General features: G+C 46.1%; 1 protein-coding gene across 9 annotated transcripts in view; it reads left to right on the top strand.

Moving 5' to 3' along the window:
• Positions 1-27498, top strand: part of NRXN3 (neurexin 3) — a 1456830-nt gene that overhangs the window by 43669 nt on the left and 1385663 nt on the right. For all 9 annotated transcript variants that reach the window (XR_014148330.1, XM_081830134.1, XM_081830131.1 and 6 more), the window contains exon 2: positions 21995-23414. Coding sequence is in view for 8 of the 9 variants with exons in the window: in XM_081830134.1 (XP_081686260.1) it covers positions 22706-23414 (709 nt within the window). In the remaining variant the exon portion in view is untranslated. The remainder of the gene's footprint in view (positions 1-21994; positions 23415-27498) is intronic.

The raw sequence follows: 27498 nt of genomic DNA, 5'->3' as shown, positions 1-27498 counted from the left end.
AAGATGAGATGATGAGAATACTTGGATATCCAATAAGTAAAAATAAAATATGCATAGAAACAAAATATAAGGCAGGGTAAGACATGCTCTCCAGGACTGAGAGTGACTTTTGAGGTCCTTGTTTGCCCAACCTCCTTATCTCATGTTGGACTGAGCCTGGGATGGGATGGGGGGTGGGATGACTTCCCTGTGTTCACACAGCTAGTGTGTGCCAGGGCTTGGACTCATACCTTAGTCTTTCAACTCTGAGTCCGGTGCTGTCATCGCCAAGGGAGGCTGTGTATGATCACATAGTATGTGATTTAGTGGCAGGTGCCTGGCTTCCGGATGGGCGCTGTTCTCACTGTTGATCTGACCTTCAGTACATATGTCATTATTCTGTTTGGCTGTTTTCCTCATCTGTAACATGGGGACAATAAGGTGTATTTTAAATGGAAACTTTGAAGATTAAATGAGGTAATATGTGAAGGGAAAAAAAATGAGTGCTTTTCATAAACTCTTAAGTGTTTTACAAATGTTGTTACTGTCTCATGTTTTATTACTATTTGGTAGAAGAGGTCCAAAGCCAGTGGTGACAGGGGTGGATGGGGATAGCATCAGGCCCTGTTGCTAACTGTGTTCTATCCATTCCAGCCCCCTCTTCTCCTGTGGTTAGGATATCTCTTATGTATTTCTTCCAAGGAACTGAAAAAGTTAAATTTTTGGAACATCAGCTCTATGAAGAAAAGAGGAAATGGGACAGCTGGTTGGGGCATCACTTAGCCTGCCTGGGCCTGGGTCCCTTCATCAGTGAAAGGAAGGAGCAATAGTAAGTGATGTCTAAAAGCTCCTTTCAGTAGGAAGCCCTGTAAACCTTCATGAATGGGAAGGAGGCTATCATCGGACAGACTCCCAAGCACAGAGCAAGAGAGATTCTTCACATTCCAGAAAGAACTTTCTGGCACCTAGGGTAGTTAAATGCTGGAAAAGGAGAAGGCAACAATATGTATGCAGATTCTTTTGGGAGGTCTTTACAAAGAGAAGAAACACCCATCTTTGGCCTTGCTGGGACTGGGGAAAGAGATAAAGAAGCCTTTGAAGTGATTTCTACTCAGCCCATAAGGGACAGTGCCTAAAATGCCATGAGGTTACAGGGTTGACATGCCCTTTCCACACACTCTTTCCTGTTGAGCCTGTTTCCTGCTCCTGCTGCCACTCCAAGGCTTGTGTACCTGGGTCAGAGTTCTCGGGGCCTCCCACCTCCTTCTCTGTTCTGAACTTGGGCTCTTCCTTCCTGTTTACTACTTCCTTTTCCTCAACAGCATCCCTCCAGCAGCTACTCCAGATAATAAAAGCTCAGCATGGTTACTGATAACTGCTCCTATAAAAGGCTAATGTGGGGAATTTTCTGTCAAGATGACCAATGAAAGAGAAAAAAGAGGAGCAAGTTTGATTAAAAATTTTTAGAGAGCATGATGAAAAAACTTTAATTGGTTTTATTTTTGCTACCATTTTCAACATGGATGTGTCTCCCTTCCTCATTTTTAACCCTCTTGAGATTGGATAGAGATTTTCCAAGCAAGTGTAAAAGTAATTATATTCAAAGACAGATTTTTTTTGCCCCTAAAAGTATCACATTAATTGTCTTTTTCTGGGGCTAATTGTCTTTTCTTTGGCCCAGGTGTGAATAGACTGCTTTGGGCTAGTAATAATTTGCATTTATAAGTGTTTTTCATATACAGAATTTTATTTTGTCCTCCAGATGTCCCTGTGCTTTGTGGTTGTTTTTGTTCCCTTTTCTCAGATGAGCAAACTGAGGCCCAACTTGGCAAAGCTCACAAAGCTAGCTCCAACTCCTGTACCAACACTGCCCCTTCCAACCTTGTTCTACCACCTCCCACAGCCCTGTCTAGAGGTGGTAAAGCCACAAGGGCCCCTTGAACTCTAGCTGAACAGTCCCTCTGAGTTTCACAGCAGCTTGCCAAAGAAAGTCTGCTGGAGACAAAGTTTCTATCAGTTGGTGGGAGCATGAAGACCTTCCTGGGAGTATAGGAGGTTGAAAAGGTGATTATTTCCAGAGGATGGTGGGATCCCTCTGGAAATTTTGTGTCATATCTGATGCTGAGAACCTTTTGGTGTTTGCCTGAGGATTTTTAACTCTATAATAATTTAAGGTTGGTAGGACCAGAAAACCCAGGATTAAAGTGAGGTCCCCTCCGATTTTGGTTTCCAGCAGAAATTGGATAGGGTGAGAAATATAGAAAAAGGAGGCCACTTTTGAGAAACTTAATTAGATAAACATAGAACATCATGTAGCCAAAGTCCAAATTATTAATCTCAAAGGCTAACCACTACAGGACACAATGGAAGGCACCTCAATCCAAGGGTTTGATCTTAGCTACTTCCTAGCTGTGTGACCTTAGACAAGTTACTTAGCCTTGAAGTCTCAATTTCCCCATCCCTAAAGTGCAGGTAATAATACAACACTGGATTTCTTCAGGGATAAAATGACAACAGTGCTTCGTATCCAGTAAGCTTTCAAAAATGTTAGCTGATCCTGGAGTCTGAATCTAAGGAGATTGGACTCTTTCCTATTGGCAACCAACAAGGAAGCCTTTGGAGTTTCTTTAGAAGCATGCAAGTGATATGTTTAAATGTGAATTTTAGAAAGTTAATTCTGTCTTGGAAGCGGTGTATAAGGAGGGTTGGAAGTAGGAAGAAGTTGCAAGTACTAAGATCATTTGAAATAATCCAAATGAGAGAGATGTGCTTGAACTGAGTGGTGTGGAAAGAGAAGGAGGGGAGAGGGATGTAGAAAGAGGAGAGAGAAGGAAATAGGAGGTGTTGAGATGACATAGGGACACACGAAGATTGATTGGATGTGGGGTAGTGAGAGAGAGGTGAGGATAATGGATAATGCCTAGGTTGCCAATTGGGCCTACCGAATGGATGATGATATTAGGGAAGATAACAAATCAGAAGGAATAGTTAAGGCAGGGTGTGGACAAGGAAAATAATAAATAGGTTTTAGTTAAGGTATGTCTGAGTTGCCTGGGGGACATCAAGGACCAGGAGTGGGTAGGTGGTGAAGGGATTTGGGGACAGAGCTCCAGGGGACACTGACATCCAAAGGATGGGGTGGGGAGAGGGCAATTAAAAGTTACTTTCACAGGCAGAGTGATTTTCAAGGAGGCACGAGATTCACAGAAGGGGTCAACAGGGCCAAAAGCAATGAACAGACAGGTCTTGGAGGGTGCCTGAGAAGAGGCTCTTGTTTGGGTATTTCCAAAGACACTGGTAACTTTAGAAAGAGCTCTGTGAGTTGAGGATGTGTTGGGGACAGAAGCCAGATACAGAAGATAAGGATAGAAAGGGAGAGGTGGGGATTATATGTCTTGATGGAGAGAAGAATTATAGAATATTCCAGAGGTAAAGGAAGAAGGAAGGTTTTGTTTCATTTTAAGGTTCCAAGCCTGTGGCTGAGCAGTGGGTCAGGTGAGAAAGGGATGAGCAACGGGGTATAGAGGAAAGTTCAGGGAAGGTAATGATAGAACAAGGAGGTGAGAGCTTGGAGATAGAGAATGGGGGAGTCAGTCTGGAAGGGACTGTTTTTCATTGAGAAGGGAAGAGTGGGGCAAGTAGTTGGGAAAAAAGTGAGCTGAAGGGGAGAGACATGCAGGCCTGTACATCCACAGACTTCACTTTCCCCCATAAAATGGAAGCCCCTGTAGCATCTACTGAGTGAAGAAGGGGGAAAGGGTTTGTCAGAACTGAAGAAGAAAGCAGATTGAGAAAAAGTTTAAGGGTTATTGCGCCACCAGAATCAAGAGGGACAGAATTAGAGTTCTACTCACTGGCATGGTGGGCTGTTGGTTTCTGGTACTGATTAGTTACTCAGGAGCAAGGGAGTGGGTGCTTAGATGTCCTCCATGGGGGAGGACTGTCAGGGTGAGGGTGTTGGGAGTCTGTGGCATGAGGGAATGGTTGGCCATGAAGCCCTGTCTAGGTCAGGAGTTAAGGGGGTGAGGAAGGGGTGATACATGGAGAGAGTGGGAAGAGTTGGAACTGCTATGGCTTTATAGGTTAAAGAAGGTAATTAGGAAGAGATGGAAAATAGAAATAAGGTTTTTCTGAGATAAGTGGTGGAGAAGTAGTTCTGGGTGACTCAAAGTCCAGGTGGGTATGAAGGGAGTAAGGATGATAGGAAGGTTACGAAAGCAGAAGAAACCATGGGGCTGTGAAACTAGAACAACTGTATACATGGACATTTGACACAGTGGTTGGAGTCAAGGTGCAGAAGGGGACTGTTAGCTAGGATTTAAACATATCAGTGAATGTGACAGAGTAATCTTGGGGTGATGTATTGGTCAGTTATCACTGTATTATAATAGATAACCACAAAAATTACTGGTGGCATGTAATAGTAAGCACTAATTCAATTTCTATACCAGGAGATGGTTGATTTAGGCCAGACTTATCTGGGCAATTCATTGATCTTGCATCTGCAGGTTGTATGGGATTTGGCTGATATAGGTTGGTCATGCTTGGGGTGGCTGGCTAGAATGGCTCTGGTCATTCACCTCTTGGGACTGGCAGGCTAGCCCAGGCTGTTTTCATCATGATAGCAGAGGTACAAAGGAGCAAGTACTTTTCAAACCTTTAGTCATGTCATGCCTTCTAATATTTCTTTGGCCAAAGTCAAGGGGTGGGGAAGTACTCCACCTATGGAGATAGATGGGGTGGTGAGTGAAATTTTTTGCACAATAACCTAATTGACCACAAGTGGTAGATAAACGCTGAGTATGGAGAGAGGATGGGTTGCAGATGCCATAGGACCCTTGAATGGCAAAAGTAGGAGGAAAAGGGCGCCTGGGTGGCTCAGTTGGTTAAGCGACTGCCTTCGGCTCAGGTCATGATCCTGGAGTCCCTGGATCGAGTCCCGCATCGGGCTCCCTGCTCGGCAGGGAGTCTGCCTCTCCCTCTGACCCTCCCCCCTCTCATGTGCTCTCTCTCAATCTCTCTCTCAAATAAATAAATAAAATCTTAAAAAAAAAAAGTAGGAGGAAAAGATGCTATCTGCTTTGCTCCCATCCTGAGATACAAGTGGCCCTAACTGAGAATGTTTGGCAAAGAAATCATTTGATTAGAGAAGATACAGGATTTTGTATTGTGAGGAGTCAAATATGAACAGCAGGAATTCCAGAGATCACAGAGGGAAGGGTTCAAAAGAGGCATCAGGAGGCAGCTGGCTACCCAGAGTCAGAGAGCACGTGCCTGAACAGTCCTAGACTTAGGAATCAAAGTGGCAGAACACACACACACACACACACACACAAACACACACACACACACAAACACACACACAGCTGCCAGAAGAGCTTGGGCTGACCCAAGGTAAACTCTTTCGGAGACTTATTATTTTGGGAAGGTGTTGTAAAGACCAGCCCCCACATTGCCTTGAATGGGGCTCTGCGTGCTGGATCTTTCTGACTAACTGAGGAGGACAGATGCTTCCCGGGGAGGAGATGTTTCTAGGGAGAGGCGGTCACAGCTCCATACTATACTTGGGATTTCACAATTGCTTTTACTCTGACAGGGTGTTGGGGACTTTTTTTTTTTTGTACTACAAATAAAGAAGCAAGAGGGTGGGTGTGGGAAGGAAACTATTTTAATGGAGATCCAGTAATAGCAATAACATCCATCCTTGGAAAGAGAGACTCTAGGAGAAAGAGGGATGGGGGTAAAATACCTCAAACCTATTCTTTCTCTCTCTGCAGAGCCTCTTAATAATTTTGAGTGTTCTTGATTTTCCCTCCCCTACTAGGCTATGAGCTCGCTGAAGGTAAAGGCTGAGCCTGTTTTATTCTTAGCCCTATCCCCACTGCTGACAGCACACACAACATAATTGGTGCACAATAAATATTTTGAGTGGATGAATGGATGAGTGATAAGAAACTTAAAAGCTTGTATATATGTCTCCACTTAAAAGAACTCCAAACTTTCATAGTCCACAAATATTTAGGGATCTCTTGACTATCACGCAGGTGACCAGACTCTGGGCATTCATAGACAGTGAGACATAGTTCTTGCCAGATGGTCGCTTACCTTCACTTGCAGCGTAGGGAACAGTAGCTAACAATGCAGAGCTGTATGGAAGTGGCTCAAGCCTCAGTTTGCTTCATCTGCAAAAGAAGGAGGCTTGACCAGATTTATTCAGGTTTCTTTTCTACAAGGCTTCTTGGAGCCTCAATATTCTGTTGTTCATTGCCAGTCTCTAAAATCAGAAAACTGTTTGATGCCTAGTTAGTTTGGGCTTCTATAACAGATATACCATAGAGTAGGTGCCTTAAACAGAAAATACTTATTTTTCACAGTTCCACAGGCTGGAAAGTCTAAGATCAGGGTGCTGGCAGATCTGGCTTCTGGTGAAGACCCGCTTCCTGGTTTGTAGATGACTGTCTTCTTGTATCCAAACATGGTGGAGAGCAGAGAGAGGAGGAAGCAAGATCTTTGATGTTGGCCCTTATAAGGGCCCTATTGCCATTCACAGGGCTTCACCTTCAGGTCCTACTGACCTCCCAGAGGCCCCATGTCTTAATATCATCACACTGGGGACCAGGCTTCCACATATGAATTTTGTTATCAACAAACATTGTATGAATAGCAATGTTTCTGAAACATATTTACCACGAAGACTTTTTCTTTCTCCTCTTTTTGTTTTTGTTTTTAGAGCATCTCATGGGACTGGTTTTCTGAGGAGCGTACTTTAGGAAGTGTGGGTTTATGCTAGTTCTAGTGGACTAATCCTTACAGTTTCTTCTGAAGGTCATCCCCATCCCAACTTCATGGACATAATTGCACCAGACTTAGTGTTTTTTTGTTTTGTTTTTTCCCTGTACTCAGGAAGTGCTTTTTAGAGCACCCAAAGTGTTCAGACATCTGGTTATTCTTTGTCCTGATGATGTTGGAAGTGGATGTTAAGGTTTCAGGATTGGTTCATACCTACTAAGCTTCTATTTTGGTCCACTCTTCCCAGAGCAGCTGAGCACCCTGCACCCCAGGGAGGATTTGAGGTGTCCAGGATGACTTTCTCTCTAGAGGCTTGGGGACAAAGAGACTGGGCTGTGTAAGGGTGTGGCCAGAGGCTGAGAGGTCTGGACATGTCAGCATAGGCTAGAATCAATTCCACAAACCAGGCAGTTCTGGGTTATGGCACTGAATCTAGAGCAGGGGCTATTAGCTTCTTTCTCCCTTTTTTTGGATTATCCACTTGTTTTTTTTTTTTTTTAAAGATTTATTTATTTATTTGAGAGAGCGAGAATGAGAGAGAGAGTACATGAGAGGGGGGAAGGTTAGAGGGAGAAGCAGGCTCCTCGCCGAGCAGGGAGCCCGATGCGGGACTCGATCCAGGGACTCCAGGATCATGACCTGAGCCGAAGGCAGTCGCTCAACCAACTGAGCCACCCAGGCGCCCCTGGATTATCCACTTGGATAGGATGTGGTCTCAGGTATGGGATCAGTGTGGCTGTTCAGGTGTATGGGGAATGGCCATGTAGGGTTAAGACTTGGTATAGGGATCGAGTTCAGGTCCTTCTCATATCGCCTCTGGATAACAGCAATGATCTGCTAATTGGTCTGTCTGCTTCAAAACCAGTTCCCTTACTAATTAAAACACAGTGGCTCCCCAAGACTTCCTTAGCTTCATACCTAGGACCTTTACAATCTGTTCCCAACCTGACTTTTTAGCTTAATGTTTTCTTCCACTCTTACATCCCATCCACCCTACATTCCAGCCAGATAGAACTTCTTTTTTTTTTAAGAATTTATTTTTATTATTTATTTAAGAGAGAGAGCACTAGCAGGGGGTAGGCGGTAGGGGCAGAGGGAGAGGGAGAAGCAGACTCGCCCCTCAGCAGGGAGCCCGGCACAGGGCTCCATCCCGGGATCCTGAGACCATGACCTGAGCCAAAGGCAGGTGCTTAACTGACTGAGCCACTGAGGAGCCCCCAGATAGGACTTCTTTTTGCTTCCTAAATACTCCTTGATCTTTCACATTTCCCTTCCACCATTGTTCATGCTTTCTCTCTGCTGGTATATCTCCCCTGTGGCTTGGTCTAGCAAAACCCCTCATTCTTTGAAGCACCATTCAAAAGCCTTCTTGTATCTCTTGGCCAGTCACTGGCTCATCTTTTGTGCTCATATAGCGCTCATATATCTTTATTAAAATATCCATCACCTCTTCTTGTGATTGTTGCTCCCTATCTGTCTCCCCTCACTCCCTAAGCTTTTGCTGGGATCTCTGGGGTTTTGGGGCCTTACATGTTGGTTGGTGAGTAGCAGGTATTTATTGGAGGTTTGTTGAATGAATAAATGAATGGGTGTGGGTTGTATTGAATATAATAAATATTGTGACCTCTTAGCATCCTCTGTCTACCCTGTCTTAGCACTCACCTTTGGAACATATAAAAAGATTTCCCTGGGTTGGAATAACAAAAGCCTAACCTGGCTTAGCATACAGATGGAGTTTTAGGGTATTTTTAAAAGGAGATGTAGTTTTGTTATCTTTTAAGCATAGCATATTTTTAAAAGCTAAGATATAAATAGATACTAATAAGTAAAGTGGGAAAATTAATGCAAAATTACAGGTTGTGTTAGTCCTGATTGTGTAATAATGTATCATAAACAAAAGACCATAAACATGCCAGGATTATTCACAGAGCCCTGAAGTTGAAGCCATGGTGGTAGAATTGTTGATTTTTTTTTTTTTTAGGATTTTATTTATTTGACAGAGAGAGACAGCTAGAGAGGGAACACAAGCAGGGGGAGCGGGAGAGGGAGAAACAGGCTCCCGGCTGAGCAAGGAGCCCAATGCGGGGCTCGATCCCAGGACACTGGGCAGACCTGAAGGCAGACGCTCAACGACTGAGCCACCCAGGCGCCCCTGTTGATTTTTTTTTAATCTTAAAAACTTTAAAATACTTTTACTGTTAAGTGAAACCTAGAACTTTGTAGAGAAAGATGTAATCAGAACTTTCAACCCTTTGAGGATAATGGAACTGCATTTGAATGATTGCAAATTCTGGATTAGCAGCCCTAGATGTAGAGGTTTGTCATTATATAAGAACTCACTGTTAGAGGACAGAGTCTGGCATAGGTGGGTCCATTGTGTACTATCCACGTGTGGTTAATTACTGCAGGATGAGCCCGAAGGTTTCATCTCACATGCCTATTGTATTGATGGGTGGGTAGTACATGCCTAGACTGGTTGGTTGAGAAGGATCTGAGGTTCCATCTGGCTCAATAGAAAGGTTCTGTGATTGACTAGTGAGTGTACTGTGGACACGTGAAAGGAGGATTCATGTATTTACCTTCCTTATCTAATAGATCCCCACATTATGGGACTGACGTGCTGCCCCAAATACAAAAACACTAATTCAAAGAGATCCATGCACCCCTGTGTTTATAACAGCATTATTTACAATAGCCAAATTAGGAAAGTAGGTAATAGTATTACTTCTCCTTTATAAACGAGAACACTGAGGTTCAGAGGGATTAAGTAATTGCCGTAGGCTACATAGCTCCTATGTGGTGGATCTAGGATAAGAATCCAGTGCTGTCTGACTCCAGAGTCTAGCTCTTAACCAAATCCTAGAACACTAGAACCTGAGGGCAAGGATGCCTCTTGAAATTTATTGGAGAGAGGCTTAGGACAAATGATGAGCAGCCCTATTTCATGCGGGGGTGGGGGGGTAAACGCAAGGACTGTGTCCCTTGCATGGGTATTTACTGATGGTAGGACCTCTGTTATGCCAAAGTTATGAGACTGAGTCCCAAGTTAGTATGAATGAAAAGGCAACTCTGTTCAAGAAGGGTTTATATAAATGACACTTCCTTTGTGGCTTTTTGAGGGGAAAGTAGGAGATTTTAGGGATATTCCCTTAGATGTTGAAGTTGGTGTGGTACAGTGGTTTTGAACCTGTGCTCTCTAGGACTTTAGGGTTTTTTATGATGAAATCTTGAGGACCATTGTCCAAGTAAAGGTGGAGTCCTGGAGGCAAGATTTCACCTTCTACTTCTACAGAGCAGCTCTGCTTCTAACTGTCATATTTTGGGGTTTGGTATACTGTTTCTTTCTTTTTTTTTTTTTTAGAAGAAATAAGGGCTTTGGTGGCCTAAGATAGGAAAGTCCCTGTTCTCATGGAAATATCTCAAAAGTTCCCAATACCTGGGCCCTAGTGCCATTTCTGCTACTGCCCAGTTGTATGATCTTAGAATCTTGCTTGACTGTCCCTGGAGTCCTTCCTTCCTCACCTACAGAATGAGGGGTTTGAACCGGGTCTCTATGATCTTCTCCAGCTATGATATTCTTTCTCTCTGGGTGGGTATGTGGTAGGGTGAATGGTTGTGTCTGTTACTTTGTCAGGGTAGAGCTCTAGAGCCAGTCTGCCAATTGTCTGACCCACAAGTCTCTCCTTTTTATTCTCCACACTTCCACCTGCTTCCTCCCCTTAATCCAGTCAACAAACATTCGTCTATAGCTTACTCTGTGCCAGGCACCATACCCACCTTCAAAGCTCCTCAGTTGCTAATACTTGCCCTGGTCAGGGAGAGTCCCCAGATTGCCCCCTTGCTGTGTCTTCTCCTGCCGCCCCAAGCCTTCCTTTCTTCTCTTTCTGCCTCATGTGTTTATGCCTCTCTGCAGGACAGAGTATGAGGGTTGGAACAATTTATACCCTGTAGAAGTGGGGGCAGTGGTCAGTGGGAACCTGGGGGTGTTGCAAGAGGTGGGCTCATTGAATCATTGTGTACTGCCCGGCCACCAACGGGGCTTAGATCCCTGTCCTCTGGCCGCCTCTCTCTCTCAGGCGGTGACTCCTTGAGTAAAGGTAGGAGCTAAGGTCTGGTTGTTTGGTGATGGTACCTGTATCTCCTCTTCTAAGTTCTTTGGGAACAGGTAGGATGGGAAGATGTGGAGGGACAGTTCTCCCACAAAGTATGGAAGGAGAGAAGACTGAAGAGTACTAACCAGTACCCCCAAAGCTATTTTATTTTTTTATTATCCGCCCCCCCCGCCCAAAGCTAGTTTAGATAGAGGAGGCACTGGAGTAGAGGCCTGGGGTGGGAAGAAGGAATACAACATGAGAGGGTTTGGGGAAGGGCATTCTGGGCAGTGGGAATAGCAAAACCAAAGGCTCTGAGGTTGAATTGTACTTAGTGATTTCTTTTCTTTTCTTTTTTTTTTTCTAAAGATTTTATTTATTTATTTGAGAGAGCGAGAATGAGATAGAGCATGAGAGGGTCGGAGGGAGAAGCAGACTCCCTGCCGAGCAGGGAACCCGATGTGGGACTCGATCCAGGGACTCCAGGATCATGACCTGAGCCGAAGGCAGTTGCTTAACCAACTGAGCCACCCAGGCGCCCATGTACTTAGTGATTTCTGAAAACACCAAGGGGGTGGCATGTCTGGGGCCCAGTGAGAAGTAGTGAATGAGCTTGGAGAGATAGCTGGGGGGCAGACCAAGTAGGGTCTTATGGAAGACAGGGAGGACTTATCTTTTAAAATTTTTTTTTATTTGCGTGTAGTTGATACACAGTGCTACATTATGTTACAAATGTTGTACACAGGGTGCCTGGGTGGCTCAGTTGGTTAAGCGACTGCCTTCGGCTCAGGTCATGATCCTGGAGTCCCGGGATCGAGTCCCGCATCGGGCTCCCTGCTCAGCAGGGAGTCTGCTTCTCCCTCTGATCCTCCCCCCTCTCATGCGCTCTCTCTCTCTCATTCTCTCTGTCTCAAATAAATACATAAAATCTTTAAAACAAAAAAAACAAATGTTGTACACATTTCAGGTGTACAACATAGTGATTCGACAAGTTTAAACATTATGCTATGCTCACCACAAGGGTAGTCACCATCTGTCACCATACAACACTGTTACAATATCATCAACTATATTGACATACTTATTCTGAGTATGTAGACAAATCATTGGAGAGTTTTGAACGAGGGAGTGATGGCTTCTATTTTAAAGGTCACTCTGACTGCTGTGCAGAAGATATCCCGTAAGAGGAAAGGACGAGGCAGGGACACTGTGTAGGAGGCTGGTACAGGGTCTAGGAGAGACACATACTGGTAGAGCTGAATTGATCAGTGTAGCCAAAGCTCTCCCCTATGAGGTCTTGGGTCACTGGGTAAAGTCTGGAATTTTCTGCCAAAGAGCCAGGGACCCTAAGGGTGGAGAAGGGGTTGTGGTAGATTAGATGGGGCCGTGGCATGGACTTGTAGCCAGACCTAGATCTGCCCCTTATGAACTGCATGACTTTGGAAAAATTATTTAATCTCTTGGAGATCTCCGTTCACTCATCTATAAAACAGGGATAATAATAGGTACACTTCTTCAGTTTCTTCAGGAATTAAATGATTTAAGGTGTAACGTACTTGAAGTATGCCTTGCACAATGTAAGTGTGATAGGAGTACTTCTGGTGTAAGATGCATGTGAAGCCAGAACTGTGGAACAGCCCTACCAGTAGCTTTCCAAAATCATGGGAGCACCCAATGGCCATTGTCCTTGGTCCTGGACACACTTATCAGCTCTGTCCCCTTCTCAGAGGCTGCCCTTAGCCTGCCCCAGACTCCCAGGCTTGGCCCTCACCCACATTATAGCCCTTACTAGAGATGGCATTCCTGGGCACGTCCCTGTCCCTGCTTCCTTCACTCACATTTCCCACCCTCAACCATTGCATGACACTGGAAGAAGCACACTCTGCACCTCACACCTCCGAGGTGAACCCCACAGATGGGGCTGTGCCCCACATTTGCACCATGGTGAAGCTGGGGACTGTCTGGTCTGGGTCTGAACAGCTCTAGTCTGTCCGGAGCCTCTGCATATCCCCCTGCCAGATCCGGCACTACTTGCTTTGTTAATGGAGAATTTGTCAAGTAATGGGAATAATTAGCACAGTGGGGGCCTTACTGTGCCCTGGAAAGAGAACAGAGAGAGCCATCCCAGCAGCCCCAGACATGATTGCTGGGCAGGCTTATTTTCTCTTGTCTGCATCTCTCTCCCCATCTCTTGCATGTGTTTGATTTTTTTCCCCTTTGTATAGAGAGAGTTGGCTAGGAGAAAAGACCTGTAAATTGCACTCTTGCTGGGTTGGTGCTGTGAAAGCTGGATCAGATTGTCTTCTTGGACTGAATAATTTCCCTCTTCCCCTACCTCCTTTAGGGGGGCAGATCGGCTAAACATCTAGTTGATTTTCCCCCTCCCTTTCTCCTCCTCTATTCCTCCCCACCTCCAACCCTCCCCTCCCTCCTTCTCCCTGTACCCTCATGTAAAGAACTCACTGACTCTCAATTGAATCCTTTTTAATGGTCCCAAGAGGCGAGGATCTTGAAGGGTGATTATCTTCATTATAAATTATTAACTCTCCCTGCAGCCAGATGGCTTCCCAACCCATGGCTTAGAATTCTGGGCTGGGTAGGCCTGCTGGCTGGGAGAGGAGAGGACGGGAGAAGGGAGGAGTCTGAATTGTGAATGACCACAGCTTCTTGGGTTCCTGGCTGCACCTGGGATGCTGGGGAAGCTCTTGGCACCTTGCAAGGCCTGAGTCCTGCCGTCTGTGGGCAAGAGTTTGTTGTTGCGTTTTGCCCACGAGACAACTCAGGGGTCCCTTGGGGATGGAGTAGAGGTGGTTGACAGGGGCAGAGATTAAAGCCATGGATCGCTTTTGATATGAACCTTAGAGACTTGTCAAGGCATGGTAAGAAGACATGATTATTACCTTACACTATGTAGTCCTTTACCTCCTCTGATGTTCACAACATCCTGGAAGGTGTATTCATTGTTCTCTCTAATTTAAAAGAGAAGAACTAAAAATTGGATAGATAATAGTTTTCCAAAAGTTCATTTGGCCAATAGTTAGTGGAAAGATGGAGCCTGGTTCTGATCCCCCAGTCCAGGGTCTCCCCCCACCCCCACCAGACTTCTTCCCAGTTGCCTATGCTCTACTTATCCTTCAAATTTCCATTAAGTTCTCCTTCTCTGAGAAGTCTTCACTGACTTCACCAGGCCACTCACCTCCTGTTCTTCTGGACTCTATTGCACTACATGAACACCTGTCGAGTACTGGACAACAACTCCAAAGGCTGTCTAGCCTCTTCTGGAATATCTCCAATGACACGGAAGCCCACTTCATCTTGAGGTGGTCTGTGTGTAAGATAAAGATTCAAATACCCTTGCTCAACTTTATTCACTAGGCGGAATCCTATCTTTGAGGGCCACAGAGAATCTGTGGGATCTCTCTTCCAATGTAGGAACACTTCAGACACCTGAAGGCGCTGCTTATGCTACTGCTGAGTTGCCTCCATAAGCCCAGACACTGTGGTTCCTCCAAAGGTTTCTCATTTGAAGAGGCTCAGGTATGACTCTTAACATTGTCTCTGTCATTGGGATGAATATTAAAAGATGTCCGTCTACCCAGCTTACTGTCTCTGAGCAGGCCAGGTGAGAGGTACCAGCGTCAGCCATGCTGCTGGGATGAAGTATGAACATCAAGGACCACAGTAACCAAGTGGCAGCAGTGGTGGCTAACATTTACTTGGTACTTATCCATGCTGAGCACTGTTCTAAGGGCTTTACCTTACAGTAGGTGCCTTACTAGGGCAACTCATTATTATCATCCACATTTTAGAGATGAGGCAACTGAGGCACATAGGGTGCAAGTGACTTGCTCAGGGTCACATAGGCAGCAAGTAGTGAGTCTGGGATTTGAACCCAGGAAGTCTGGCTCCAAAGCCCATGCTTTTGACTTCTGTGAAAGGGGCATTTACCCTAGCATCAGTGTTCTATTTGGACCCTAGAGATGGACCACTGCCATTTTGAGCCCATACTTGATAGAGCCTGCCCCTCAGCTTTGATCTACCTCCTTATATGATTTAGGCTCATGTCTTTCCTTTCTACTAGCATGTAAGTGCCTTGCAGGATTTGAGTTATTGTTTTTAAATCTTTCTATATCATGGATGCTCTATGGCTAAAAAAAAGTTAACAAAAAAGCTTCCTTTCAATTTACTACCTACCAGCTTACCTACACCTCTATCAAAGAGTGGGGCTCATAATAAAAATCTAATGATCAAATTGACACAAATGATCATCTCCCTTTTCCTGTAAGTTATATTTTAATTCATGTAATCTAAAATTGCATTTGGTTATCTGGCACTCTCTCTCTCTCTCTCGTCTCATCTTGTCTACTTGATTCCTTAGTTCTAATTTTCAGTTACAAATTATACCTTCCATGTTTATGGGTGGTTTATTTTGGAGGATCAAGCTGTATAGCTTTCCATTTATCTCCATCAAAGTTCGTCCTACTAGACGTAGGCTGTTTAAGCCTACGTGACCTCTTGAGATCCCACAGCGTCATCTGGGATGCTCACTGACTGTTAGTGTCAGGTCACCCCCAAACATGACCAGTCCCACCCAAGCTCTTAATGAATATGAGGAATAGGGCAAGGCCTGATCTCACACCAGAAGCTGCTCACCCTCTTTGGATGCTGTTGTTTCGCCAGTGACACGTCTTGTTGGTTCTGTCCACCTTATAGTCCTCATAGCATGAGAAACTTTTCAAAAAGATTGGCTGAAGTCCATATGTATTATAACTCCTGTGTGTCTCTACTATAAAAGATTAGTATTCTTGACAGAAAAGGAATTTAGGTTAGTCTGACATGACTACTTCCTAGTTTTTATGGAAAATTGTTTTTAAAAAAGATATTATAGTTCAAGGCTTTAAAAAATTCTCTTCTCCCCACATCCCTGTCCTTTTTTCAGCACAATGTAAGGTCCAAACACCCTTTCCTAGAGGTCCATTTGATAGACTGGAGTTGAGGTCTTTGGAGGCCTTCCTTATCTCCCTTCCCTTTCCAGGAGGGGTAAGGCCAGCAAACAGAGGGTAGGGTAAGCTTGGTGGCTGAGGCACCTTTAAGACTAGATGCAGCTCAGCAGATTTCAGGGGAAGAAGAAAGAATAGGAAGGGTAGTATTCTTGGACATGAATAAGTCATGAAAGAGGGAGCTGAGGTACAGCTTGGACTGGGAGGAGAGAAGGACAGTGGGCTCCCTGTTGGAAGACCTGGTGGCTCTTTGCCTGTATTTTCCCAGATAAGGGATTGGCTTTGACTTGGAGAATAATATATGTATAGAAAAGTACATACATCATGCTCAACCAGTGCATTTTTACAAACTGAACCCAACGTGCAACATCACCCAGATCCAGAAATAGAACTCCTTTACCCTTTTGCCTTCTTCTAGTCTCAACTTCCCCAAGGGTAACCACTATTCTGGCATTTCACAGCATGGAGTAAATTTGCCTCTTTTTGTACCTTATATAAATGGAACACATTCGGTGTATACCCTGCTGTGAGATTCAGCCATATTGCTCTCTGGAGATGAACACCAGTCATTCTCGCTGCCCAATAGCATTTTGCATGACTAGACTACAATGGATTTATCCAGTCTACTGCAGATGGGCATTTGGTTATTTTCTAGGTTTTGGCCGTTGTGAATAGCATTGTTATGAACATGGTCCTGTATTTCTTTGGTTGGACATAAGTAAGCATCTCTGTCGATGTATACCTAGGAAGGGATTTGTAGAGTCATAGGGTAAAAATACTCAGCTTTAGTAGCTCCTGTCACACAATTTGCCAGAAGTAGTTGTACCTCTATACTTTTAAAAATTTAATAAAATTCAAAACTACTCTATGAGATAGGTATTATCATTCCATTTTTTTGGATGAACAAACAGAGGCTCAGAGAGCTGCCCTGGGCAAAATAGCTATAATAATGAGTCTGGGTTTAAATCTAGCTCTGCCTGATGTCAAGGCCCACGCTGTACATAGTTATCCTGAACTGCTTTCATGTCTTGGAGAGAATTCCTGCCTTTACCTCCCTCAGTGCCTGCTGTAGAGTCTTTACTGTTGCATTAAGGTCGAGAGGACTGAGCATGTGAGGCTGCCCTAATTGTGTAGTATCAGGCAGGGCACAGTTGACTTAATCTTAGTGATTCTCTGAGGCTGTGGTACAAGAGCAAGCCTGCATTCCCCTCCAAAGCACCTAGGGGTAGGGCATGCCCACATCTATGCCTTCGCCCAAAGACATGGACAAGAGGGCGTGTGGAGCGTTGGTGGTAGGAGTGAGCCATCTGACATGTGTCTCAGATCACAGAGAGTCCTGACAAGTATGGGTGGCCATATGAAATGAAAGTTCTTGTCACTATGTTAATGACAGTGTGTTTCAAGGTCTAGTAGCCCAATTCAAACTAGCTTAAGCAAAAAAAAAAAAAAAGTGTGGTTCATATAACGGAAACCCCAGGATCTACTGGATGCTGGGCTTCAAGCCTTTTTGCATCTAGGTGCTAAAACATCACTAGAAATCTGTCTTTAGCCATCTCTTGGCTCTGCTTTTTCCTTTGTTGTCTTTTTTCTTAGACAAGGTCATTCTGGTTTCTCTCATCAACTGTGGGCCTTATTCTAATAGTTTGACAGCAAGGTGAGAAGAGAGGACCTTTCTCTCAATAATTCCAGCAAAAGTCCCAGGGTTAACTCTAATTTGACTCTGCTTGGGTGACAGGCTGATCCCTAAACTAATCACTGTGGCAGGAGATTGGAATGTCCTAACTGGTTACATTGGGTTGTAGGATCTGGGATTGGGATAAACCCCACTTGAATGACCAGGACTCAGATTGGTGGTGAAAATCATTTTAGCTTCAAAGTGGAGTGAGGGGTGTGGTAAAGGGGGAGGCGAGTAAAACTAACAGAGAGCCATTATATGGATTTTCTGGTTCTGGGGAAGGGAATAAGAGGGAAGCTAATGAGGATTTCTAAAGGGAAAAATGGCAAGCACAATGTGGGGACTGTGCCATCCCAGCAAGGGCTGGGCATGGAGACAGTAGTCATCATGCCTTCACATACCCATCCTGGTTCTAGACACAGGCCCCACTTTCTCCTGAGTCTGTCTCAAGAGAGTGGAGGGACTGGAGAGAGCAGGTGGAAGGGCAAATGGCAGCCAGCTCTTGCAAGCCAGGCCTATGGCAAATAGACTGCATGTCAGAGTTGCGAGAGGGGCCCCCCTGCTTCCTAAGCAGCCGGATTGTGAGACATTTGCAAAGATGTTAACCCCACATAAAAAGTGTGCCATTTGATAATTATGTAAATTAGCTGGCAATTAGAATATGTCACGCACTTTCCTGCTAGATTCCCACATAACAGATGAGCGTTTGTGCTCCGTGCAGGCTCTGGGGCAAACCCCCCTTCCACCTACAGCTGCCTGGGCCATCCTATGGCTCGAGAGAGGGTGGAAGCTGGCTGACTGGATGGAGAGGGCTCTCTGCTCCCATTTTCCCATTTCTTGAGCCTTGGGTAGCTCTGCTAGAAGGCTAGAGAAGGCTGGAGTATAAATGCTGGGGCAGTTGGTTCAAGGCCTGTGCTATTCAATGTAAGGTCATCTTTAGCTTTTGGCCATATTGGCAGTTTCTAGGAGGCCATGGGAATGTCCACAATCCAAGAAAGCATTGGAAGGTCAGACCATAGGGTGTCAAGTCTAGATAAACCCAATTCTGATGTTACCATCCTGAAATCAGATTCTGCCTGGCACCTGCAGGAAAGAAAACTTGGTTTTCCTCAGCCAGCCTTTTTGATCGCCCTCCGTGCAGGAGAACATTGGTATCTCCAGCACTGGTCTGGGCTAGAGGGAAAGACACTGAATCTGATGTGAGAGACTCAGCAGGCAGGATGGAGCTGACACCCCAGAACAGGCTGGGAAAATTCCCATGATCCTCCTTGGAGGGGAGTGTTCCTGGGATGCTTAGTTCTTCATTCATAGGTTTCCTCAGATCGCTAGGCTTGTACAGCTTTGCCTTTTTGGGTCATCTGAGGTTGGCATCCAGAGAAGTGTGGGGGCTCAGGATTGCTGTCATTGTGTACAGCGGGGTGGTGTGGAGGCCACTGCATGGAACAGAAGTCAGATGATCCACGGGGATGTTCTTCAGCTTCTGTTTTCTTTCATTCTCTACACATTTCCTCAGCTCCCACTCCATGCCAAGGCGCCGTGGCAGGCACCGTGGTGAAGCTCCCACGGGGAGCTCCCCGTCGAGCTTCTAGAGCCTAGGCTCTTCGTCACTGTGCTTTGTGTCTCTGCAGCATACTTGGCCCCACTATTTTTTGATGCCCTTGAGGGCAAGAATGGTTTCTTACTCTGCTTTTATAGAGCAGTGTCTGGAATGAATCAGAGCTCAATAAGCATATTGAGTTGAGCAAGTCATTTAATTTATACAGACAAATAAGTGACTTTCAGAGGCTCAGAGGTAAGTTGATAGATAGTATAGACCAGTCTGGAAGTTTCAAGCATATCCCATGTTCCTGCTCATCCGTAATATTGGGCCCTCCATCTTTACGTCCTTTCCTCGCACAGAAGGCCCCCTTGGCTTTGGCCATCTGAGCCTGGGCCTTGCCTGTCAGTCAGTAGACTCCTTGGTCTAAACTGGCAGGACAGGGAGTGGAGAGGGAAGCCCCCTCAAGAGCTGGAGCAGCCAGGGAAGTGTCACTGAGAAAATTGTCCCCAGCCTCTTGGGCTTACACATCCTGGGCTCCATTATGGCCATGTGATTTTTATATTCTTGGCTCATTAATAATTCCAGGATTGGAGTACCCCCCCCCCCACCGTAAGAGGCTTATTCCTTCTGCTCACACTTGCCTTGCTCCGCCTTTTCTTGCCCCCCCCCCCCACTTCTCTAAATCAAATGCATGGTGGGGGGAGGGGACAGAGAAGCAGCTGTGCTCTGAGCACATTCCCTGGAAGTGTCCCGTTTCAACCATTTGATTTAAGGAAATGCGGGGCTGTGGTAGTTGTTGAAAGCAGAAGGAGTCCTTTCTTCAGAGCAGGGTCTCCTCTCCCCCGGGGATGTTGCCTTTTGCCTTGGTTGGTTGGCATACCTCACCTCATACGATGATCACGTTCACAGAGACTGGGTCATGTCTCCTCACCTGGCCTCCTGATAACCCACCTCTGGCTTCATGTCTTCTGCTCACTCCAACGGCACCAGCCTGCTTGCTGTTCTTCACGCCTACCAGCCTGCCCCAGTCTCAAGGCCTTTGTGCTGTTACTTCCGGAACATTCTTCCCATGGCTAATTCCCTCACTCTCGAGATTTCAAGGCTTTCCTTAAATCTCACTTTCTCAAAGACTCAGATTTGTGGTATTTGACTATTTCCATGGTGTAAATACTCCTAGCATAGTTCATTTCATGCTACCAAAGTGACCTTAACCAAAAATTTCTGGAGTTTTAACAGTTGGTTCTGACAAAGCCCACATGATTTGGCACTTGCACACTGCTGTGTCTGTGACCCATGCCACAGTTTGGGAAACACTGCTTGGATAAAACCTTTTCTAGAAGAAAGGTTTTCCTTACGCTGGATTTAATCAACCTCTTACTGATTTGGTTTGTTTGTTCAGTGGGAATAGATGTTTGTTCCTGGTTAAGGAACATTTTCCTCTTCAAAGCAGGGGCAATAGCTAGCTTTGCTAATGCAGTCATCATAAAAATAGTGGACAGTAATGGTCTAATAGAGACTATGGTGAATTATCAAATGTGTCAATTAATAAGCAGCAATTCGTGCAGCTCTCGGAAATTATACTCATTGCTCTTATTTGAACAAAGAAGTCTCCTTTTGGGTAGGTGGGCCAGAGTCTACTAGAGTCAACATCTAGATCACCCACTCAGCTAGATATTGGTGCATTTCCAACCAGTATAAAATATATGTAATATGCTCTAGGTTTGTGCTATTCCTCATTTGTTGTTCATTCTGCAGTTCTGTAGTTGTTAAAAAAGTACTTCGGTTTTATATCCTGCCTCTCCTCCACAGACATCCACACACTCACGCATGCACAGACACACAAGGACTCTTCCTCCCATCCCTTTCAATCCAGAAATAAGAAAGTAAAGAACGTAGTATTTATTGATCACCTACTATGTATGTAACTTCATGCTAGGATCTTCCCATACACGATCTCATTGTATCCTCTCTCCAACCTTAGAAAGAAACTATTTTCCTCTGCTTTACCAAGGAGGGAATAGAAGCTCAAATAGGTTAAGAAGTTGGTTCAAAGTTGCACATAAGAGAACTAGGATTCAGGCATAGCTTTTCTTTAAGTCTCAAAACACATTTTTTTTTTCCTATAAGAACTTTTCACCAACATGTATTAAGAGATGAGAGTTGTTTTGCTCACTACTCACTTTCTAATTTATTTCTGCTGATTTTTATAAATATTTCTTTCAAAAACTTAAAGGTGGGTATCTGTCGTAGGCCGCCTACAGCCAGGCATTGGATTGTCAAATTGAAAAAGAAAAATCTAAAAAGAAATCAGTGTCATTTCATGCCTTTTAATAGGTAAATAGTTAAAATTATGTGTGTGTATTCGAGTGTATAAAATGTTAGGACTTACCTTAAAAGTAAATTTTAGCGATGTGACCCTGTGATATGGATACTGTAAAAATGTGCTGATATGGCTTTGGGAGTTTTACACTATTTTTGCATATGGGAAAACCACGTGCATCATTAGGCACTGAGCTCACGGTCCTGCGACAGCTCTGGAAGAACCTGGGCCCTCTTTCCTATCTAAAGCACCAGGTTGGGGCGCCTGGGTGGCTCAGTCATTAAGCGTCTGCCTTCAACTCAGGTCATGATCCCAGGATCCTGGGATCGAGCCCCGCATCGGGCTCCCTGCTCCGTGGGAAGCCTGCTTCTCCCTTTCCCACTCCCCCTGCTTGTGTTCCCTCTCTCGCTGTGTCTCTCTCTGTCAAATAAATAAATAAAATTAAAAAAAAAAAAATAAAGCACCAGGTACTATGGGAATCACTAGAGTAGCCTGACTCCTAGTCAGCAATTCATCAATATTTGTGAAATACGGTGCAATGTTTTCCTGACACTGCCCTAATCTTTCTCTTCTTTCTACCTCCCTCCCTTCTCCCTGCAGGTCTTTTTCTGGAGTCCTGAGAGGCAGGTTATGGGCAGGACTGCCTCTGGCCCGCACCATGAAGCCTGAACCTGCTTCGGCTCTGCCCTGGGCCCTGCTCTGCCTGAGCACTCAGCTTTGGGCTTCCCCGCTCCCTGCAGCCCCCTGCTGCTAGGAGGTAAAACTTCAGGACTGGTCCTTGGCCTGTTTCTGCCTTTCACCTGGCTCGCCTCACCACTGCTCACGCCTCCCCCATCACGGCACCCCCACCCCAGCCCTCACCCCGGCCTCCCTGGCTGGGGCGTTTGGGGGTCCGTTGGGAGGAGTGCATTGCTGAAGCCTTCCACCCGCCGTGTACCTTCTCCTCCTCGAATCAAGGCCTCCGGATCCACATGGATAGCTGAGATCTTTTCTTGGAGGACACTTGGCTCCTCATTCTAGTCCCCCACTTTCCCACCTGACTTTCCTCCTCTTCTGCTGCCCTGCCTTCTCCTCCCTCTTTGTTGAATTTCTTGCTCTTGCGCCCATCTGGGGCCATCTTGTCCACTTTCCTTCTTCCTCACCCTCTGGATATTTGTGTGTGTGCGCCTCCGTCCTCTTGTGTGCTCTCTGTCCCTCCCCCAGGCCCATCTCCTCTTCTTCTCTTCCTTCCGCTGCCAAGGGGGATCTTCCCCTGAGGGTGTCCCCCGCCCGTCGTCGTCGGCTCCTCTGGGCTCGGTCCTGACAGCCACAATGGGCTTCGCCGCAAACTCGATTTTCTTCACCCTGAAGGTGAGCGTCCTGCTGGGGTCGCTGCTGGGGCTCTGCCTGGGCCTCGAGTTCATGGGCCTCCCCAACCAGTGGGCCCGCTACCTCCGCTGGGATGCCAGCACCCGCAGCGACCTGAGCTTCCAGTTCAAGACCAATGTGTCCACGGGGCTGCTCCTCTACCTGGATGACGGTGGCGTCTGTGACTTCCTCTGCCTTTCCCTGGTAGATGGCCGCGTGCAGCTCCGCTTCAGCATGGACTGTGCGGAGACCGCGGTGCTGTCCAGCAAGCAGGTGAATGACAGCGGCTGGCACTTCCTCATGGTGAGCCGCGACCGCCTGCGCACGGTGCTGGTGCTCGACGGCGAGGGCCAGGCGGCTGAGCTGCAGCCTCAGCGGCCCTACATGGATGTGGTCAGTGACTTGTTCCTTGGCGGAGTCCCCGCGGACATACGACCTTCTGCCCTGACCCTTGATGGAGTACAGGCCATGCCGGGTTTCAGAGGATTAATCCTGGATCTCAAGTATGGCAACTCAGAGCCTCGGCTTCTGGGGAGCCAGGGTGTCCAGTTGGACGCCGAGGGACCCTGCGGTGAGCGTCCCTGCGAAAATGGGGGGATCTGCTTTCTCCTGGATGGCCACCCCACCTGTGACTGTTCCACCACTGGCTATGGAGGCAAGCTCTGTTCAGAAGGTAAGACCTTCTCCCCGAGCCCTCTCTTACTAGAGACCCACCCATTGGGGTGGGGTGAGGACCAAGACCCTGGACGGAAACCAACACTGCGGTGGAAGGCCATCTTTAGTTATGTGTTAGATAATCTGGTCCCTTTCCCTGAGGAGGGGGTGGAAATCCTTTGATTGCTCTCAATGGGAAACCCAACAGATCTCAGCAAGAAGAGGATCCTGGCTACTCAGTCCTGGGCTCCTTACTCAAAGGGCTAGCTGGAGTAGACTGCAGGACATGGGCCCCAGCTCAGCACCTTCCATTGGAGCGCAACTTAGCAGGGTCAGCGCAGAGCAAGAAATCCAATAGAAATGGGCAATGTGGCTACCTCTGTCCCTCCTGATCCCTTGAGAGTTGGACCCTTGGGATGGATGGGAAACTCCCCATCAATTCCTCCTTAGCCCCCAGGATGAAGAATGCTTGTGCAAAGGAGAATGAGGGTGGATGGAGTGCAGGTCATGCTTGGCCCGCTGTCATCCCAGCCCTTCCGCTGGCTCCTCCTCCCACAGTCTTTGGGGGAAGTGTCTGGAGGGTGGATGAGGCAACTGGGGATGGGCCTACTCAGCACCTTGTTCCAGCAGCAGGATTTTTCATATGAGGTTCTTTTTTCCTGCCCTCCCTTCACCTCTCCGTGTAGTGAGAATGGTACAGGAAAACACGGAGACTGACAGGACCCTTGTCCAGCCAAGTGCCTGAGGGGGCTGGCCATACTCAGCATAGCCTTGGAGAGGCACCCCCAAATTCAACTACAGCTTCCCAGGGAGAGGGAAGGGGGGACTCATGCCCAAAGACTTAGACTGCCCTTACCTTATTCACCAAATTCTGACTATTTGGGATTACATGTGAGAGGAAGTGGTCTAGACTCTACTTTGACAAATACTTAAAATCCGGATTCCTGGACTCTGGGACTCACGGAAGCCCTAGCTTTGAGCAGGAGGGAGAGTTGAAGTGACGAAGAACGTGAGAAGTGACCACAGGGGGATGTGTGCTGGAAGGCTGGGATGAGGAAGAGGTAAAGAAATTCGATTTTCTCCTATTCTTTCGGAGTCAAGCCCAGGATTCTTCTAGAGATGTGTTGCTGTCCCATGCTGGTCTCTCCATGGAAGTGGTGGGATGGTGTAGGGCAGAACAGTGGTTCTCAAGCTTGGCAGCACATATTAGGATCACTTAAGGGAGTTTAAAAACTCTCGGCCCACCCTATGGACCAGTTCAATCAGAATTTTCTTGGGGGTGGGATCCAAGCATCTGTATACTTTTAAACTCCCCAGGTGATTCTATTGTGCAGCCAAGATTGAGAAGCAATAGGACAAGGGAGGTCAGGTAAGTGGGGCTAGATGTGTGTCTCAGCACTGACTCCCAGGATTTCTTCCCTGCCTTGTGGTTTGTAATTAAAAATAACATCTGCAGGGGTTCCTGAAACCGTCCCACAACAGCCCACCCAGCCTAGAGCAGGTTGTAATTGATATGAACTTGAGCCACAATTATGAAAAAAATTTTTTTAAATCAAAGCCGAGTTTATTTCACAGGTGGTACATGCTGGAGACTAGGACAGCTTGAGGGGTCTTGTTGGAGGCCCCTTCGTAGGTCATGTAGGGGCTACTGTGGAAGCCCTCCCCAGGTCTCTGCGGCTGCTTACCTGGGTTGGAATGCACTGGGCATTGCGTCTCCCTTCCTGTGGGTGGGCTGCAGGAGAGGGAGATTCAAGACATGCATACCACCTTTTTTTGGCTTCTTTTTTCCCCCACGGAGCCCACTGGAAAAGCGGACGGGGAAGAGGAGCCGAGGCAACCCCAACCTACAAAGCCACTTTGGGAATGTGGTTATTGAAGCACTTCTTAGAAGCAGGTGCCTTCTGGAGCTCACTGCTGTCCCAAAGCTTCTTGGCTTTGGAGAAAGTTCTGCCCGAAGACGCTGACATGATCACTTGTTTCCTCATTTGCCCAAAGGATCTGTTCTGTTCTCAGAACTTGCATTGAAAGCTGGCATTCTTCCTTTCTAGGGACTAGGGTGTTTGCAAGTGTGTTGTTAACTTGCTGATTATCCCTGATTGCATTTTTTGTGTTTAAAAAGAACTCATTTCCTCTGGGCAGGTCTGGATCAGCACTTTTCTGCAGGAAGAATCTCTATGCTGTGTATGTGTACAGTTTGTCTTCTCTCTCTTTTGGGGTGTGTGTGTGTATGTCTGTGTGTCTGTGTGTGGCTGTGTCTGTGTATGTTTCAGGTCTCCAGCGGCATTTCTTTAGAGCAGATTGTAGGTAGTCAATTTTTTAATAGCTAAATACAACATGGATATTTTAATAATAGTTCTTTCTGCAGGGTTCTGATCATCTAGTGACTGTGGACTGATACCTCTGTCTGAAGAAGGCAAACACACAGCACAGCTGTTTATTCTCCTGATACATAAATAGAGTAAATGAACTCTGGAGTATGTACCAGTAGCCCTTGGTTGGCTTGGAACAGAGCAGTGCGAAGGTTGAGGCGAGGGTGGATGTTGGGAGAGGTATCAGAATTTACTGTTGATAACTTAGAGCCTGTTGATCCTGGTAATTGTTATCATGTCTAATCAATCACAAAAACGCATCACAGGCTTTTAGAAAAGATCTGTCTCTCCGCACATGGTTAATTCTTAGATAGTAAGCGGGGATGGGGCTGGGGGGAGGATACTCAACTGTAAAATATTAAAGGGAAAAAATTACAGCAACTTCTAAGTGCAAGTAGATCTTGCACAAAACAAGATAAATAGCCTAAATAAAGGCCTCCACATTTTCCTAAAGATGATTTGGTGAAGTGGGTAGTGAGGATGCATCCATTCCCACCCTGCCCCCTTTCAGCTGCACATGTCATAGACCTGAAATCAGGGTACTTATTCCACGGACCAGGCATCTGATTGTCTCGGTTTGTAGGATAGGCCTTGACGTTTGATCATGTGAGGCTTGTACCCAGGATGGAAGATCCGTTTTGTACTTCATGCTTTAGCGGGTCAGGAGCAGGAAGAGCTGGGAGGGCTCTTGCAGCTTTAGATGGATGTGGTCGGGGCCTGTTGGAGGCGCTCTCTGGTCCATTAGCTGCTAGCTTGCCCGTGGCATTGATGTTTGCTTGGCCTGTCTGTTTCCATGCCTTGACGGCTCCAAAATGTCTCCATGCTGCACCCTGGGAAGAATGCACAGATGGGCCCATCTCCTTTATATGCTTTGGGTTGTTTTGATCCCCCAGTGGGTATTTCTTTAGGAAAGACCCAGAAGACACCAGAGATAGCTGTCATGAGCAAGTTGGGCCTGGAGGGTCAGAGGTTGTAGACTCAGTATCTTCTTTCATGTGGTGAAATGTTACTCACTATGGCTACAGGCAGAAATCCACACAGCCTGCTTGAGAAAACTTCATTTGAAGGCTCCCAACCTAATTAACGGTCACGTTGAACATTCTAGCACGTGATGGAGAAGAGGTCCCAGAGTTTTACTTGTAGGTGTTTATAAATAAAATGTTTTGGTGTTCAACTTCAGACTTGTTCATGTTGACATTTAATCTTGCCTTTTTAGTAAGGGTCTTGGAGGACAGAACTGCAGATAGTTCAACACGGTTTTAAAATTATGCATTTCTGTTTTGGAAGGTAGTCAGGCCTACAGCATATTCACTGGTTTTGGTCTAGCCCAGTCTGTCCCGTTACGGGTAGCCTGGAATCTCACTGGGCAACGAAGAGGTATCCTGAGCTCCCCCTAGAGAGCCATCCCCTCACGGGTCATTGAGAGTTTATTATTACCTTGAAATGAGTTTGAAATTGATTGTTTATTTTTAAACCATTCTTAGTTATGAATGTGCATGTATTGAATTTCTTAACAATCTTACGGTCATGAAGAATTGATTTGCTCCCAAGGTGTGTACATTTCAGTACCACTCTTACTGAAGAGATCATTTAGTGTGACATCAGCCTGTTGCCTGTGGGGTAGGGCCAGGGAAAGGAGGAGAAGGCATCACATGTTGATTTCTCCTTCCAAGTCTCATTACGTGGGCTTACCTACGTCACGTACCACTTGTGTGTCCACATTTTTTTTTTTTT

Source organism: Leptonychotes weddellii, chromosome 9 (genome assembly GCF_054177405.1).
Source record: "Leptonychotes weddellii isolate Sample4059 chromosome 9, ASM5417740v2, whole genome shotgun sequence".
NCBI lineage: Eukaryota > Metazoa > Chordata > Mammalia > Carnivora > Phocidae > Leptonychotes > Leptonychotes weddellii.
The sequence above is the reverse complement of the archived record's forward strand: the minus strand, read 5'-3'. Positions and strand labels throughout refer to the sequence as shown.